The sequence below is a fragment of the Nannospalax galili genome, unplaced genomic scaffold (genome assembly GCF_000622305.1).
Source record: "Nannospalax galili isolate Female #2095 unplaced genomic scaffold, S.galili_v1.0 scaffold911, whole genome shotgun sequence".
Lineage (NCBI taxonomy): Eukaryota > Metazoa > Chordata > Mammalia > Rodentia > Spalacidae > Nannospalax > Nannospalax galili.
Window position 1 is genome coordinate 1146012 of NW_008329642.1, and position 18927 is coordinate 1164938.

At 44.3% G+C, this 18927-nt stretch overlaps 1 protein-coding gene across 3 annotated transcripts; it reads right to left on the minus strand.

The window, feature by feature from the left end:
* Nucleotides 1–813: 813 nt before the first annotated feature.
* Oasl (2'-5'-oligoadenylate synthetase like) lies at nucleotides 814–18522 on the minus strand. 3 transcript variants are annotated; one of them, XM_017800063.2, is made up of 6 exons: nucleotides 18319–18522; nucleotides 15040–15322; nucleotides 12937–13112; nucleotides 6928–7169; nucleotides 3116–3263; nucleotides 814–1913 (listed from the first exon to the last, which is right to left on the minus strand). In XM_017800063.2, the coding sequence occupies exons 1-6, from the start codon at nucleotides 18514–18516 to the stop codon at nucleotides 1413–1415; spliced, it is 1548 nt and encodes a 515-aa protein (XP_017655552.1). In that variant the 5' UTR covers nucleotides 18517–18522; the 3' UTR covers nucleotides 814–1412. The 3 variants fall into 3 exon arrangements, with proteins under 3 accessions (XP_017655552.1, XP_029423154.1, XP_017655553.1); XM_029567294.1 differs by lacking the exon at nucleotides 15040–15322 and having other exon boundaries at nucleotides 18319–18510; XM_017800064.2 differs by lacking the exons at nucleotides 814–1913; nucleotides 6928–7169 and having other exon boundaries at nucleotides 3153–3263.
* Between the last annotated feature and the right edge of the window lie 405 nt (nucleotides 18523–18927).

Here is an 18927-nt window from a genome sequence, read left to right on the forward strand (position 1 = left end):
AAACTAACTGGATCAGAATCTTCCATGATTCCGTGTTTCTTCTAATAGCTGGGGCCTTACTAGGTAGAGGGTAGTTTGTAAACCAGCTGCCAGGCATCACTTGAGACAGTGGCTAAATCGCAGAATCTGCTTTTAAAAACCAGACTGGACTGGATCAGACCAGACCAGACTGGCCTTCTGCTTCCTAAAACCAAACCACAAAACCAAATCAGCTTCCAAAACCAAATCAAGCCAAAGCAAAACCCAAAACAAAACAAACACCCCCCCCAACCCTCTCTCTTTGAGTTGCACATAAAGTGAGAAGTACTGCCTTTTCTTAGTGCTGGAGATGGAACCTAGGGCCTTGTGTATGCTAGGCAAGCACTCTGTCACTGAGCTATATCTCCAGCTCCAAGAGGCACTCTTTAAAGTGATTCACATGCACAGTTTAGTATGGAAAATGCTCTAGTTTTGTGGCCTCCAGTTTCTTAAACTGTGGGTAACTGAATGTAGTGGAGGTTCATAAAAAAATTGACAATACTATGGGACTAGAGAGATGGTTCAGTGGTTAAGAGCACTGGCTGCTCTTGCAGAAGACCTGGATTAGAATCCCAGCACCCACATGGTGGCTGAAAAACCACCAGTAACTCCATTTCCAGGTGATCTGAGACCCTCCCTCTTCTGTCCTCTGGGGCATTGCATGACACAGGTGCACTTACATACACACAGGCATAACACTCATACACACAAATAAAAAATTTACAGTGCTAAAAGGTTTCAGAATGTGCAAAGACCAGAAATTATTTCAAAATCAAACATGTTATGAATCCGAGGTATGTTTGTGCTTTCTCATGTTCCATTGCACAACTTTATTGCAGAATTAGTTTAAAACATTTTTATTAAGCAATAACCATCAGGACATTAGTATCTGTGGAAATGAATGAAGACCACTCAAATGAGAACAAACAGAGGCTGTTTATTCCCAATTAGCAAAGGAATGAGCCACTGTCCCTTGTCAGAGGCAGGCAGAGAAATGGAGAGAAAAGAGGAAGGAAGGTTTCAGGTGTGTCTTGTTGGAGGTTGTTGGTGTGGGGATACTGGCAATGAGATCACCAGGAGAGCTTCCTCTGAACTAGCCAGAGTTGCTTATTAGAGAAATTGACATTTATTGACCAAGTCCTGACAGTTTGAGGTTGAGTATCACAGAGGTGGTGGTTTTGCCTCCAAACTGGTTGCTGCAGATCGTGGGTCAGAATTCTATTGCCACATAGGTTCTGTCCATTGTCTAGTTGTGTATTTCTTCTCACATTCCTCCTGGATCCCTACTGGCAAGGTACTGGAAAAGACCTAGAGCATTCCAGCAGGGAACTGGAAGGAGGGCTGAGTTTGGGATGAGATAGTTTGCACAAGTACAGAGACGTGCCCAAAGGAAACTAGCTGGATGCCAATGAAGCCTCGTCTTCCCTTTTCTTAGACAGCACGAGGGTGACACTGTCTTGGATGTTATAGGATGCAAAATCAAAGAAGTCCTGCAGGACTTGACCCCGGAACTTCAGCTGCTGCTGCTTGCTGCTCAGCCCCTGTCTGTCTTCAATCTGCTGTTTCAGGCTTAGGACAAAATCAAAGGGGTGGATGGCATAGGCGTGGCTCCCACCATCTGGATTTTTAACAAAGACCTGGATCTCAGGGGAGATGGTGTCCAACAGGCAGATATGGGTGTTGGAGAAGATTCCATAGTAGGCTAAGGAACAGTGGCCACTGAGGACCTGCCGCTCGCCCCTGGGCTCCTGGAAGGACAGGCGCTGCAGGCCTGAGTAGCCCCGGCTCAGTCGAATTTTCTCTTTAACCTTCTTTATGGGCTCATAAGGGTTCACCCAGAGGATCAGATCAGAGTGACCCCACTGCTCCACAGTCACCTGGATATCTGGTGTTCTCTGCAAAGGGGAGGGAGAGAGCAGTTAAGCTCACATTTCTGTCTGATGTGCATAAATTCCCTTCCCCAGCCTCAGTTTCGGGGATCTGATGCCCTCTTCTGGTCTCCACGGGCATTGTATGCATGGATATGCTTACATATGTGCAAGCAAAACTCTCATATACATAAAATAAGAATAATATAAAAATAACGTGTGTGTGCACACATGGGCAGGCATGTGTGTCCCCATGCTTGTGCCATGGCACATGTGCAGAGGTCAGAGAACAACTTGCAGGAATCTGTTCTCATCTTCTGTGTGGGTCCTGGGGATTGAATTCAGGTCAACAGACTTGGTGGCAAGTGCCTTACCCACTGAGCCATCTCACCAACCCAAATGTCTTCTATTCTGAGCACTCACATCCCTCCCTGGTGTTTAGGCATGAAGCACCTTCCAGGACTCTCGCCTAGTAACTCTAGATAACCTTTATTCTCAGTTTGCAATCTTGGCTTTGCTGCCTATCAACAGTATGAGCTTGATTCATTTAACCTATCTGAGCCTTAGCTTCCTACTCTGTAAAATAGCAACAACCATAGTAGCAGTGATTATAAGTATATTCAACTTTCTTTCGTTTTAGAATTACTGGTGAAGACCAATGGAGACAGCCCCCAGACAAAAACTTCACAAGCTGTAAAGAGCAATCGAATAAATTACATTATTATGATCTTTGCTCATGCCATTGTTTATCATCATATAATGTTTCTTGACATTTAAAATTTTATGAGTATCTTATATTTTCTGGAAATCTGTCTAGCGGTTTTGTGCACATTTACTTTTAACACCATAATGTGTATTCGTGAGGACAAAAGTCATGTCCTATGTCTGTACCTTACCTGTTTTTTCCTCCCCACCCCAACTCTAAGCCCCACACTGGCACTGACAACCAATTGAGTTGACTTAGTTTTGCCTAGCTTATGCTAAGAATCATCAGGAACATGGAACTGATTTTCTAGTACGCTATGGGAAAAAGAAAGAAGAATGTAAAGATTAGGATCCGGAGGTTCAGAGAAAGAATTCCCCAAGTTCACAGAGCAGGTGGGTGATGTCTCAGGGCCCCAGACTTCTGCCTCTGAAATGCTGTTTTCCACTGGCACCAAAATGGATGAACCAATGCTACACAGTTGTATTGTTCTGAGTGACCTAACAGTCCTAGGAGGAACCATTACCTTCACTGTCCAGCTGGAGACTGGGGTGTCCCTGTTGTCATAGCAACAGTCCTGTTTCAGGCACTGGTTGGCCCTCTGAGCGACTATGTCCCATCTGTACCCTTCCGCCACATTGTGGGTGGGGTCCGCTGGGTCCAGGATGATGGGCCTGCAATACAGAGAGAGGATGCCCAGGCTCCTTCTGGCTTGGAGGCTGTAAGCCAGGAAGACACTGCTCAGCAACTATCCATTCCAGTAACCTTGTATTGTATGTCCACGGCCCAGAGCTGTCAATCAGAGGGCCCAGAAACATCACTGGAGAGCAAGAGAATGGAGATGATGAAATTTCTAAGGAAATGTTCTTGAGGAGAGCACTCTAGGAATTTGCAAAGAATTTGTGGGGTGGGTAGAAAGGGTGAAGCCTCAGGAGGTATCCTGGAGCAATGACATTGAACCACTTGGGCAGGTGGGCCTTTCAAAGTCATAGTAGGCTGCACAAGTTTGAGGCCAGAACTGCTGAATGACTTTGGATAACAGCGACAGCAACAGCACCTATGGACTGTTATTGAAGCATTGGGCCAAACCCTGGGTTAACCTGTTTTAATCCTTCCAACAGTTTTATAAGATAGGGCTTATTATTACTAGTATTGATGACCCTATTTCACAGGTGAGGAAACTGAGGCATGAACCTCCTTAAGTTCTCGTAGTCAATAGATGGTTTTCTTTTTTTAAAAAATATTTTATTATTTTTATCTTATGTCTATGTGTGTATTGTCTGCATATGTAAATGCACCCGTGTGGTGCAATACCCTCAGAGGACAGAAGAGATGGTCAGATCCCCTGGAACTGGTTACGAACAGTTGTTAGATGCCATGTGGGTTCTAGGATTTGAACCCAGGTCTTTTGCAAGAACAGTCAGTGTTCTTAACTGCTGAGCCATCTCTCCAGGCCATCTTATTTAAAAAAAAATTTATTATTTTATTTTATGTGTATGCATGTATTGCCTGCATGTATGTAGGTGCACCTGTGTCGTGCAATGCTCATGGAATCGGAAGAGGGCTTTGGATTTCCCCAGAACTGGAGTACAGAGGGTTGTTAGCCACCATGTGGGTTCTGGGAATTGAAACCTGGTCCTATGTGAGAGCAGCTGAGCCATCTCTTCAGCCCCCAGTAGATGGCATTCTTACCTATTTTAATTCTTTTGCTTGACAGACAAGAGCTTGGGCTGCTTCCAAGCATCTCTTCTTATTACAAACATTGAATGAATATTCTAAATATCGCTGGCTTGAGTGGAGTCTGATGGCCTTCTTCAGATGATCACACGAGGTAGATGCAGAGCTCATAAGCAAGAACTAGCCTTTGTTTTCCAAGAAATTGGAGCTTAGGAGTGGTGACTTTGTCCATGTGATAGAATGTGAAAGAAGGATACTGGGGTGAACTTGGGAGCTTCATGCCTATGACTCCCAGCATCCCCTGCTGTCTGAAACAGTCCTGACTGAGAGCATCAGGGACTAGCCCAGGCTATCTCGTGAGGTCTGAGACACCTGATGTAGAAAAGCTCATTCTTTCTTCTGGTGGATGACTCAGCAGGTGCCCGACCCACTATGCAGGACCTGTGCCCAAAGATCAGACTGTTTTCCTCTGGGGTTTGGAGGCCCCTGACCAACTGGAGGGAAATGGGGAGCAGGGCAGGTTGGAAAGATGAAGTCAGAGGAGAAGGGTAAGGGCATGTAGGGAAAGAAAGAGATAGATTGGGAGATGAGGGGCAGGGAGGGAGGGAGAGAGAGAGAGAGAGAGAGAGAGAGAGAGAGAGAGAGCTGAAATTCTAGGTCTGCCTAAGATCCAGAAATTATTTCCAACTGTATCCTTAGAGTAAATCCTGTCTTTATTAGAGTCCCTGAGTTTTCTTCTTTGCAAAACAAACAAACAAACAAACAAAAACCAGGCTAACAAACCAAACAACAAACCCTTCAACACCAATACAATGGAATACTGAACATCTCTAATGCAATATTTCCATAGAAAGGGTTGGATTCCCCCAGAATCAGGTCCGTGGATAAGGGTTTGGGCAATGTAGAAGGAAATCCCAGGAAGTACTAATAAGGGATTGAAAAAGTGAGACAGGGTAAGGGGGAGCAAGTATCAAGGTCATAACCACTACAGGCAACTAAAGACCCATTGGGGAACTCTGGAAAAGTGTGGAAGACAGGAACCAGAGTCTTTCATTTGAGAAAAGAGGGAGCATTTGTTGAGGGCTGTCCTGGAGTGAGTCCACTGGTGAAAGGGAATCTGCAGGCAAAGGGAGGCAGATGCTAGTAGGTGGAGGCTGATCCAGCCTTCACGGAGAGGGTCAAGAACCAAGGGCATGTAAGTGGGACACTGATGGCTTGTGCTACAATCCTGAAAATTTATGCTGCATTTACTGTACACCAGACACTGTGAACCCTTAATATGAATTTTCTGTGACTCTCACAACAGTCCTTCAATGTAGGGAACATTTACTCTTTTTTCATTACTTTAGATTTTAACTTTAAGATTACATTTATGTATTTATTTATTGTGTGTGCATGTGCACATGGAGGTCAGAGGAAAACTTCTGCAATTAGTTCTCCCTCCTTCTACCATGTCTGTCTCTGGGACTGAAGTCAGGTTGTCAGGCACATTTACTCTATGAGCCACCTCACCAGTCCCTTTGTATTTGTTTAAGACAGGGTCTCAATGTGTACCCTGGCTGCCCACAAACTCACTATGCAGCCTAGGCTGGCTTGAACCCTTGGCAATCCTGCCTAATTTCCCAGCCAGTTGCTGGGATTATAGATGGGTGCCACTTTGCCTGGCTTGGTTTCTGTTTACTCTTGCCAAGGCTCTTGTCAGTGAAAAAATGATAGAGCTGAGATTTCAAACTGAGTCTCCAAGGTTCTTCCCATTTTCTTTTTTTTTTTGTTGTTGTTGTCCTTTTGAGACAGGGTCTCCCTGTAACCCTGGTTAGCCTGGAACCTGCTCTGTAGACAAGGCTGGACTTGAACTCACAGAGATCCACCTGCCTCTGCCTCCCGAGTGCTGGTATTAAAGGTGTTTGCCACCACGCCCAGTTCCATTTTCTTTATTATATATAATTTGTGTGTGTGTGTGTGTGTGTGTGTGTGTGTGTGTGTGTGCGCCAGAGGCCAGAGGTCGACATCAGGCCTCAGTTACTTCTCCACTTTATTTTTTGAGACAGGGTTTCTCACTGAACTTAGAGTTCAAAAATTTGGCCAGACTGGCTGGCCAGCACACCTCAGGGATACCCTCGTCTCTGCCTCCCATTGCTGGAATCACAGGTGTGCACCCCACCCCAGATTTTTACAGATACTCAGGCTTGTGGGGCAAACACTTTATTATGTAATTCTCCAGCCTCAGCCTCCAGAGTCTGAGATTTTTGGTGTGTACCAACTATGCCTGGCATGAAAATAATATCTCCTACCCACTGCCTCTAAACCTGCCTCCATGCTCAGGATCAGACCCAGGGCCTTGTGCATGCTCAGCAAGTACTCTGCAGTCAGTACTCCCAGTTTCTCATGTTCTCTCAAAAGTGCTGAAATGGTCTTCTGGGAGCAAGAGGGCTAAAGTAGGGTGGCTAGGTGACTTTGGGAACAACTGCCTTGTATCTCCTAAGCCCCTGGGAAATCTTGATTGGCTTTGCACTGGGACTTGTCCACTTTCAATTTCAATGTTAACTGCTGTGCCAGTCTTAACTGTGTACTTAATAATGTCATCTCGTAAGACTGGACATCTTAGTTCCCTCAATTCTCTCTTTTGTTTTGCTTTTCTGCAGACTCCGTGGCAAGCAGTACCTTTCTTTTTTGAGCTGCGTTCTGACAAAGGCCTCAATGACTGGGTTCTGGAGTGTGTAGTGCTTTGTCCAGTAGATGCAGATGAGTTCATAGTCCCGGAGCAATTCCATCACAGTGGTGAGGCCTTCATCCAGCCTGAAGTTATCATCTTCCTGAGTGCCTGCTTCCCAGGCATAGATGGTCAGGAGCTCCAGAGCATAGAAAGGGGGCAGGTTGGCCCGGGGGCACTTGTCTCTCACGTACTGTTGAAAGAGATGGGAAGGGACACAGAGAGGTGCCAAGATTAGGTGTAAGGATGACATCAGGCCAAAGTCTGGGAAATCCAGACTCTAGTCCTTGCTCTTCCCCACTACTGGCTGTGTAACTTCGACCAAGTCACCTTTCCTCCTTGGGCCTTGGCTTCCCCATTTTAGGATTAAGGACCTAGGTTGGTCTGGTGGACTTCAAATTGTTCTTTAATGCATACTTAGGGCAATACAATTTAGTTTTTGAACACTGCTGAGATTTTAAATCCTTCCTTATTTCCTTCTTTCTTTCCTTCCTTCCTCCCTCCCTTTCTTCTTTGTATTGTGCACATGTCTGTGTGTATGTGATGTATATGTGTGGGTTTACATGCCATGCTGCACGTGTGGAGGTCAGAGGACAACTTTGTGGTATTAGTTCTCTCCTTCTGCTTTACATGTGCTCCCAGGATCACATTGAACTCAGGTTGTCAAGCTTGTGTGGCAAGGGCCTTTACCCATTGTGCCACTTCACCAGCCCGATTTTAAATTCTTTTTTTCCCCCTTTTTGATCTTTTTGTGACAGGGTCTCCCTGTAGCCCCAGCTGGCCTGGATTCACTATGGAGACCAGGCTGGCCTTGAACTCACAGAGATCCACCTGCCTCTGCCTCCCAAGTGCTGGGAGTAAAGGCATACACCACCACGCCTGGCCTTTCTTTTTTTTAACCCAAGACTGGGCCTTGCTATGTAACCCAGGCTTGGTTTAAACTTAGGTTGAGTGCTGTGATTATAGGTGTGCAACAAAGCTGACAGCAGATTCTACTTGCCTTTATGTGTTCAAGTGAGCAAAGCATTTTATGGAAGAGTGGTTTGATTGAAGTATAATCTGTCTGTGAGAGATGGCAGGATCTTCATTCCACTATAAGAAATCTATAGTGTGGATTTGGTGATAAATCCATAGGTAAAGACTGACATTGCCACCAAAGGGGACTGAGACAGATTTTTACCAGACCCTTTTATTCCAAAAGCATATGACTTTATAAAACCAGATTGCTTAATTAAAGATTAATAAAACAAGTATTACAAGATCAGTGTTCTACTTATGGCCATACAGAAAAGAAAACCTTTCCTTGCATGTCCTTCAAAGTAAAACTATAGTTGTACAAGTTAAAGCATTCTTTAAATGATATTCTGACATCTCAGAATTAAAAATTCCCATAATATATTATTAACAAATCATCAGAAAAGGATAACTATTTTGTAAAACAATAGCATATATAATTGGCCTTATTAACAAAGCTGTTTAGGATAATGATTAAGTATTCACAAAGGGTCTTTACTAAGTTATTCTGCTTTCAATGGCCATGTATCCTCTTCCTGCTAGGATAGAACTAAATAAATCAAATTTGTATTCAGGCCAGAAACCTCACCCCATTAGGTATTAAGAATCAAAAACAGTTCCACAAGATGGCTCAGTGGGGAAAAGTCACTTGCCATTAAGCCTGATGACCAAGAAGTTGTCTTCTGACATCCACATGTGTGCTTTGGCATGTGCACACATGTGTGCGCACATAGACACACACAAATACATATGACAAAAATTAATTAAAAATATTTGTAAAAACATCAAGGAAAAGCTGGGTGTGGTGAAGCACTTGGGAGGCAGAGGCAGAAGAATCAAGAGTTCAAGGCCAGTCTGGCTGCATGAGACCCTGTCTCAAAGCAAAACAAACAAAAGCACCTCCGAATAGAATCAAGGATCAATAATCTAGACATAGAAGGGTAAATACTGTATGACTTAATTTATGAGGTACCCCAAATAGGCAAATTCACAGAGAGAGAAGTAGAGTAGTGATAAGCAGGGCAGGAGGTAGCAAGATGTGGGAAGTTAGTGCTGTGCTGGTTAGTATTTGTCTATTTGACACAAACTAGAATTATTGGGAAGAGGGAAGCTCAACTGAGGAATTTTCTTAATCAGATGGGCCTGTGGCCATGCCTGTGGGGCATTTTCATGTTTGCTAACTGATGGAGGAAGGCTCAGCCCACTGTGGGGTAGTGTTACCCCTGGGCAGGTGGGCCTGGTCTGTGTAAGAAAAGTAGCTGAGCGAGTCAGAGGAAGAGAGCCATAAGCAGAGCTCCTCTGTGGTCTCTGCTTCAGTTCCTGCCCCCAGGTCCCTGCCCTGATGTTGGACTCTAAGATGTAAGATGAAATAAACCCTTTCCTTCCCAAGGTGCTTTTCAGTCAGTGTTTTATCACTGCAACAGAAACCAAACTAGAACAGTGTTCAATGGGGGCAAAGGTTTGTTTGGGATTATGACATAGTTTTAGAACTAGACAAGGTGGTGGTTACACAATGCACATGTAATGTAGGTCACTTAAATGATAACAAAACCAAACCAGGCAACAAATCAAAACCTAAAACTTTTTTTTTTTAGTGTCCAGCGCTCAGACAAAAGCACTGGGGAAAGTTTCTAAAACTGCACTGAGTCGTATGCTTCACGCATATGTACAGGTATATAGTCTACCCTCTTTATACAAGTTTATGCGAGTTTCTGAGAATTCAACCAACTATGGCTTGGAAATCTTAGGACCAAAATAAGTATGTCAGTATTGAACATACATGGACTTTTTTCTTGTTGTTATCCTCTCAATAGTACAGAATAGCAACTATTTACTGTGTTTAAATTATATGAGGTCTTATGAGTAATGTAGATGGTTTAAATATATGGCAGGGTACATGTCGTAGCTTCTTTTCCTGTTGCTGTGATAGAATACTCTAACAGAAGTAGTTAAGGGGAGAAAGTGGGGGGCTGGAGAGATGGCTCAGCAGTTAAAAGCACTGACTGCTGCTCTTGCAGAGGACCTGGGTTCAATTCCTAGCACCCACATAGCAGCTAACAACCATCTGTAACTCCAGTTCCAGGACATCTGACACCTTCTTCTGACCTCCACAGGCATTGCACAACATGGGTACACTTATATACATGCAGATAAAACACTCATACACATAAAATAAAAGAAAGAAATAAAAAATTTAAGGGGAGAAAGGGTTTATTCTGGCTTGTAGTTCAAGGGTACAGGCCTCATAGTGGGGAAGTCAAAGTGCCAGGAGCCTGAAGCAGCTGGTCATGTGGCATCCACAATCAGGAAGTGGAGACAATGAATGCATGTGCTCAGCTTGATTGCTCCATGAACATAATAGTCCAGGACCCAAACCTAGGGGATGGTGCCACCCCCTTTTATTGTGAGTCTTCTCACCTTAAATTAACCCAATCAATATAATCTCTCACAGATACAGCCAGAGGCTAAAGACTTCCTCACAGGTGTGTCTGGAGACTTGTCTCCTAGGTGACTCCAGATCCTGTCACACTTATAATTAGTGATAACCATCACAGTAGGCATAGGTTACATGCAAATGCTATGCCATTTTACTTATGGAATTTAGGTGTCTTTGGATTTTGGCATCTGAGAGGGTCCCAGAACCCTTCTTGAATACCAAGAGATTACTGTATTTGTGTATCAAATATATTTACACATGTATGTATATATACACACATATATAATCTCCAAAAAAGAGTCAAAGACAAGTCTTTATATGTGGAAATGATGCTTATAAAGTCTTTGGAAACTGACCTGGTTCTTGCTGTAAGCTTATGAAACCCCAGCATTATAGACAATGAAAATATCACCTTTTTTTTTTTGGTAGACAATGGGCATTAACAAATCTGGGCGCCTCTGATAACTGTTATGATGAAGATTTGACAGACAAAACCTAGGGGAGGTAAGTTGTACGCCCTGAATCCAGTAGATGGACTAATGAGGACACTGAAAAGCAACTTTAATGACGTTGTAAAACTTCTGGACAAAAGTGAATTCTTCATCTCTTTAGTCTTATGGAACTCTGGTTTTGTCCTTTATTCACTATGAGACCATATGTATTGATAGAACCACTGGATTAAAAAACCGTCAAATAAAAAAATATGAAGTTAATAAATTATGAGTCAACAGGACTGGAGCGATGGCTCAGAGGTTAAGCACATTGGCTGCTCCTCCAGAGGACTTGGTTCAGTTCCCAGCACCTACATTTTGGCTAACGACCCGTTGTAACTCCAGTTCCAGGGAATCCAGTGCTTTAGTACGGCCTTCATGGGAATTGCACAGCACAGATACACTTACTTACATGCTGGCAAAACCCTCATGCACATTAAAAAAAAAGAGTCAAAAGATGACTGCAGAACTATTTGGCCAAGCTGGGCATGGCGGTCTATGCCTTTAATCCCAGCACTCAGGAGGTAGAGCCAGGTGAGTCTCTGTGAAATTGAGGCCAGGCTGATCCACATAGTGAGTTCCAAACCAGCTGAGCAGCTTAGGCTACAGGGAGATCCTTCTTAACCTCCCCTCCCGCCTCAAGCCCCAAACAAACAACAACAAGAACAAATTATTTGGCCAAATCTTTGTCTTAGGGTCGGAGATTTGAGAAGAATTACATGAGTCAACTGATGTGCTGCTCTGTGGGCATCACGATAAATGTACATGGTACAGTGAGGAAGAAAAATGCTTTAGAATGAATGGGACAAATGTGCTTAGTCCTTGTTCTCTAAATACATAAAACCTTGAACATCTCTTAGAAGTTACTGGAAAGACGGCCTCATCCCTGGCTCTGGTGATGCTATCATCTAAAGATAAGTCAGTATTGGTTGATAAACATGTTTTCCCACCATAAGCAGACTAAACCTAAATGTTCTAACATTGATAATTTTGTGATTTTTCATCTTTTAAAATATCTATTAAAAACAGTTATTCATTCTAAAATTTCACCACTTTGTGCATGTGTTTACTTAAATTTTAACATTTATTTTTCTTTTTAATTATGTGTGTGTGTATGTGCACATGAGAGCAGGTGTCTAAAGAGGACAGAAAAGAGTGTCATCCTCTGGAGCTATAGCCACAGGCATTTGTGAGCTGCCTGACATGAATGCTGGGAACTTAACTCAGGTCCTCTACAAGAGCAGTGTGCTCGCTCAATTGCTGAACCATCTCACTAGCCTCCGTTTACTTATTTATTTATTTATTATTTATTTTGAGACAGGGTCTCACTGTGTAGCATAGGCTGGCCTGAAACTCACTATCCAGTTCAAGTTGATCCTCCTGCCTCAGTCTTCCAAGTGTTGGGGTTACAGGTATGTGTCACCATACCTGGCCTCTCCCTTAGCATTTATTTATTTAACAAGAAAGCATCTTTTTTCTGTGGTGTGTGTGTGTGTGTGTGTGTGTTTGATTCTTTTCTTTCCTAAGTTTAGGTGATTCTATCCATCTGGTTATTTTGAAATCTACTTGGTTCTTTTCAGATACCACACATGACATCTAAAAAGTAGTTTACTGAATAATGACTGTGACACTCAGGTGCTTGATCACTGAGAGGCGGATTGGTATGGGTGGATTTAAAGGACTCTTTCCTCCCCTTAGTCCTGAATTTGCCGGGATTAATGTTCAGATACACAGTGAAGCTGCCAAAGGAGACCCTGACTGCAGCATTACAAACGTGATTACTGAAATACTCTCTATCATGGCTTTCCTCTTTCTTTTACTGTTTCTCGTTCTTTTCCTCCTCTTCTTCACCTTCCTCATCTTCTTTACTGAATAAGATTCACTTTGTAGTTCAAAAGCCTAGCCTTGTCCTGCTCTTCCCCATTTCCCTCGATGCATTTTCCTGGGACTGCTATTGGTCACTGCCATTCCTCTTCTGCCTCCATTTCCCTCCGGTCCCATCCTGGCAACCTCCTTACCTGCTGGTACCAATGTCTGACTAATCGCAAGAAGCTCTTTAATTTTGTTGGTCGGTGTTTCACAAAGTTTCTCTGCAACTCGCAGAAGGACGGGGAGAAATATCCAGGGTACCCATTGGCCTTGATTAGATTCACATAGATCTCAGAGAGTGACTGAGAGTTGGGACTGGAAGGCCCTGAGGAGAGAGGAAGCAAGGACAGACTGAGGATTTTGGAAGCCCCGTGGGGGTAGGCATTGGGCATTGGGGTGGGACCTGGCCACTCATTGGCCTCTCCACAAGACTTGGGACTTCATATTCTCTGGTCCCCCAAAGCTTTGCTTTGTTTGATTGTCCTTCTGATGAGACATTTATTTATTTATTTTCATTTATTTATTTATTCCCTGAGACAGAGTCTCCCTATGTAGCCTTGGCTAGCCTGGAACTCCCTATGTAGACCAGATTGGCCTCAATCTCAAGAGAGCCACCTGCTTTAAACACTTGTGCCACCACACCTAGCTGGTGAGATTCCTATTCTGGAGAGCCAGCCTTGGGCTTCCCACACCTCTGGGCCTTCCTTGATGTCCCCAACATTCCCAGCTTTCTTTAATAGCTGTTGGATTAATAGGCCTCTTTCTGGATGATTGAGTAAAATTTGCCAATATTCATAGGGAAGCAGGAATCACTTTCTTATTGAGACCGGATCCTGTCTCTAACACATTCTCCATGTAATAGTGATACATGACCACTAGAATCGGTGGGAATTGGCACATGATATAAAGCCAGTTATGGTTTGAATCTTTAATGTCCCCCGAGAGACCCATGTGCTAAATAAAGGTTTAGCTGTCTGTGGAGCTAGTGCGAGATAGCAGAACCTGTAAGGGGTGAAGGTTCAAAGAAGATAGGTCATGGGGGCATGCATTTGAAGGGAATATAGAGATGCTTATAGATGTCCTCCCCACTTTTTCTCTGTCCTTCCTGGAAAATGAACAGGTCTCTTTCACCATCCACTACTACTGTGATGTCTTGTGCCTCCATAGGCCCAGAACAACAGGAACAACCAAGTGATTGTGTTCTGAAACCCCTGACACCATGATTTAAAACAGACCGTATCCCCTTTTAAGTTGTTCACCTCAAGTATTTTGTTACAGTAGTGTAAAACTGACTTACATAAAAACCAATATTGGAGAGATGGCTCAGTGGTTAAGAACACTGGTTGTTCTTGCAGAAGACCCAGGTTCGAATCCCAGTACCCACATGGCAGCTAACGACTGTCTGTAACTCCAGTTCCAGGGGATCCGACAGCCTCTTCTGTCCTCTGTGGGCATTACACGATACGGGTGCACTTACTTACATACAAGCAATACATGCATACACATAAAACAATAAAAAATATTTTTAAAAAAACCAATATTGCCTGGGCTTAGAACAGATGTGGTTGATATCTAACACTTAGGATTCTCTGCCTGAGGACAAATAGTAAGTGCAGGTCATTCACTGCTCTAGGAGGCTGCTGGCAGCTAATGACCGAGGGAAGCTGGTGGATAAACACTGCAGAGTAATGGATTGTGGGCTAATAGGAGTACTCTATGTTGTGCTTTGAGTTCTGCAGGGGCAGGAAGTCAGTTGCTTGGGGTCAACTCGCTCAGTAATGTACTGTGTGTTAGCATCCTCTTTTTCTGTTTTAATTCCTGGCTTCCTTAATAAACTGCATGTCCTCACGTCCTTGTCACAGGTCACAGATTTGCTTCTGGGAGAAGTCTCACAATGACCTGGTAAGGGCCTAGTAAGAAGGGCTCACAGTTCCTAATTTAACCCCATTTTCCAGTTGGGTCTCAAATCTTCCAGAATATTCCTCCTACAGAAAATCCCTTTCTGAGCTTTCTTTCAGTGGTTACCCAGAGAACTGAACTTTATGCCCCTGAGCACTGACCACCATTTGTCATGTGTTTATCTGTGATAAGTTTCTGTTTCTCAAGTCAGAGTGTTAGCTTTGAGCATGCTGGAGCAGCTTAGTCCCAGCCCAGGATTCAGGCAGGGTGAAGGAATGCAGGGCTCAGCATGTGGTCACCAGAGGCTCTGGAGAAGGTAGGCATATGATTCACTGACTTTTTCTTCCTCTTACCCAAGGCCCTGTAGGCAGGCACGATGGTGACATTGATGGGTTCCCAGGTCCCCCTTGTCTGGATGGTGAAGACGAGGGCACTGGGGACTCCTTCCATCACTCTTGGGTCATAGAACCCAAGGGCCAGCAGGTCCTGGCAACAGCATGCTTTTTTCCATATCAGTCTCAGAGCAGCTTGGTGGTACTTAGCCTCTTCCTGAAAGCTGTGGAAACAGCTTAGGAACACCACCAACTCCACATCTGTGTTCCTCCTGAGCACTGTGCCATTCCCGAAGGAACCCACCTGCAAAAGACAGAGCCCTGTCTGTCACCCCAAGGCCCTCTGCCATGTGCCAGGCCACACTTGGGGCCCTTCATGCAAAATATCCCCTTAATGCCCATCCCTCCTTCAAGGACAGGTGGGAACTGCTGCCATCCCACCTCACAAGTGGGAAGGTAGAACCCAGAAGACAAATTTTGCACTCAGGATCTGTTTGCAGCTAGACTCTAGTGTCCAGACTTCTTTTTGTTTTCTTTTATTGAAATACAGTTTCCCTAGGCAACCCAGAGATAGCCTGGAGCTTGCTATATAGTTCAGCCTGGTCTTGAACTCATGATCCTCCTGCCTCAGCCTCTCAAGTGATGGATTACAGGTGTGCCCCACCACTATGGCCCCTGTTTGTCCACACCTTCTGATGCTCAGTCTTGCCCAATCCAGAACAATGTCCACACCAGAGGAATACAGGTTGAGCATCCCTAATTTGAAAATTACAAATCCAAAATGATCTAAGACTAAAATCCTGTTAACAAGATGCCTCAAGTGGAAATTTTCATAGCTGATCTTATGTGGCAAAAAAATACTGCCTTCAGCTGGGTATGGTGGCCCACGCCTTTAACTCTAGCACTCAAGAGGCAGAGGCAGGCAGATCCTGTGAGATCGAGGACAGCCTGGTCTACATACTGAGTTCCAGGCCAGCTGGGGCTACAGGGAGACCCTGTCTCAAAACAAACCAAACCAAAACCAAAACAAAATTGCGCTCAGGCTATGTGAAAACATAAACAAATTTCACACGTAGATTTGGGTTCCAGCCCAAGATACCTCATTATGTATATTTATATAAATAGTTTAAAATCAGGAAAAAATATTTCCAAATTTGAAACACTCCTGGACCTAAGCATTTCTGATAAGGGATGCTTAACCTGTAGAAACATCTACTGTATAGTGTTTGAGGATACTGGGCAGTCTGAATAATTTCATTCCATTAAAAGCAGGGAGCAGGCTTGCCTGCTTGCTAAGAGCCATGGGCCATGGAATGGACATTGACTTTTATTTCTTATTTTTTGTGGTGCTGTGGATGGATTCCAGAACCGCCATCATTACATTAGAACTCTACCTAACCTTGACCTTAACTCTTGCCCTTGATTTATTTGTCATGTGACTATTTGGAGCCTTGAAATGCTTCATGTATAAAGTGAAATAATGACAGAATGTGAGTCATTAGATAAATTACTGTATACCAAAGGCATGGGGATTTGTGTCCAGGAAGTCAGCCACCCATTTCTCCTCCTCCTCTTTATCTAGTGGACTCTTCTGGTTGTTGTTGTTTGAGCATTAGTTTCCCCATCTGTTCACGGCAGGAGACTGAACCATATGTTTAATCTTTTTCCTTTGTATTTATTCATTGTGTGTGTGTGTGTGTGTGTGTGCACACCTGAGGTCAGTCTTGGGTGTCATTCTTCAGGAACTGTCCATCTTATATTTTTGTTCTTGTTTTTTTGTTTGTTTGTTTTGTTTTTGAGACGGAGTCTCACTATGTGGCCCCAACTAGCCTTCAACTTGCTATGCAGATCAGCCTGGCCTCAAATTCAGAGATCTGCCTGACTTAACCTCCCAAATACTGGGATTAAAGGTTGTGCCTCACCATGCCGCAGCCTCTCCATCTTGTTTTTTATTTTATTTATTATTTTTATTTTATGTGTATGAGTGTATTGACTGCATATAGGTAGGTGCACCCATTTCATGCAATGCCTGTAGAGGCAGACGTTGGAAGAGGGCATCAGATGCCCTGGAACTGGAGTTACAGACAGTTGTTAACCACCATGTGGGTTCTGGGCATCGAACTCAGGTCCTCTGGAAGAGCAGCCAGTGCTCTTAACCACTGAGCCATCTCTCCAGCCCCTTCATCTTATTTTTTGAGACTGGGACCGAGGGCTTGATGATTTGGCTAGACTGGCTGGCCTAGGGATCTTCCTGTCTCTGCCTCCCCAGGGCTGGTATTACAAATGTGTGCTGCCATGCTTGTTTGTTTTTTTTTAAGAGGGTGCCGGGGATCCAACCCAGGTCTTCAGCTTCCAAGTCAAGCACTTTACTGAGTTATTGCCCCAACCCTTTGCAGGATCTACTGAGCTCCAACTCTTTTGAGTTGTGATCCTAGCTAGCACACAATGTGGCATGAAGTTAAGGAGGGGTTTGGGGAGAAATTTTAGTCAGAAACTTGGATCATAGGCTTTGGAGTCAAATTCAAACCCAGCTCTAACACCAATCATGTGACTTTGAGCAAGACACTGCACCTTTCGAATCCCCATTAAAACATACAGAAAAAAAGAAAAAAATTACAAACAACACTCAGATGCCCAGCATGTCCAAACTTTATCTCAACCACTTTAAAATAAGTTACTGACAGCAAGGAACTTTGTTTCTAAATAGTCTAGCATTTGAGTCCAAGAAAGGTGAGCATTGTCCCCAGTAAGCACACAACTGCTATTAGAGTTAACAAAACAAACAGAAATTTCCTTAAAAATTTCCAATCGCCCCCAAACTCTCTGTGTGTGTGCATGTGTTTTATTTTTTGAGATAGTCTCACTATTGTAGCCTAGGCTGGCCTCCATCTTATGATCCTCTTTCTGCCTCCTCCAGAGTGCTGAGATGGAGGAAAAGGGCCACCATGTCAGGGGTCCCAAGCTGTAGGGTCCCATGAGAGGCCTTGCCTCACATTTGATCATTCCAACTCTTGGGTTGCTGAACCTCTGTTCAGCACCTGTATCTATATCACAGAGAAGTGTTAATAACAGAACATTAGGGGGTCAGGCTATCGTACCCCCAAAATATGATCTATTGTTAGTGTCCTTACTGGTTCATTCTACTCAAGGCAGTAAGAAAGTGGGGTATGGACAGTCAACTGGGATGTCACTCCTGAGATGTCAGGAGTGTGGACTAGGGATTATAAAGCAAAGGGACTGGCCGTCACTCTGGGTTTCGCTTTGCTCTGGTTGGGAGGGGACAGAGAGGTTTAATCTTACCTTGACCACCTTCAGCACTCGCACATCCTGGCCCAGGCTCCGTTCTCCCTGGAAGTTCTCTTGCCTCAGGAACTGCTCCACAGTCCGTACAGCTTCCAACACCTCTTCTTTCCATTCTCGACTGGGCTGCAGCCACTGAGCCACGAAGGAGTCCAGCCTGGAGGCTGGGGTGCCGTATAGCTCCTGGGCCAGTGCCATGTCTGAACCGAGAGAGCCACTGCTGCAGGGCTTATATAGCCAGGCACCGCACAGCTCCTGCTACACACCCTCCTTTTTAAGGGGGCTCCTCTTCAGCTGACCTCCACTACCCTGTAGGAAAAAGGGACCAAACAGAAAGGAACCCCAGGTGGGAAATGGGCTTCCTGGGACTCACTACTTTGAGACCTGTTGCCATGGTCGATATAGTGAGGGACTTGAGGCTGAAGCTGGCAGGTCTGGGGCCACCTTAACAGAGCTGGCATGCAGCCAGCTCCGTGCTGTAGGTTTCGATTCTCAACTTTGAGAGTTTCCTTTTTGTGATGTTTGGAAAGTGAAATCGGCTTGAGTTTGACCTTACTGGAGACACCTTGCTTGGATGACTCAGGCCAACTGCCCCCCCAGTCATTATAA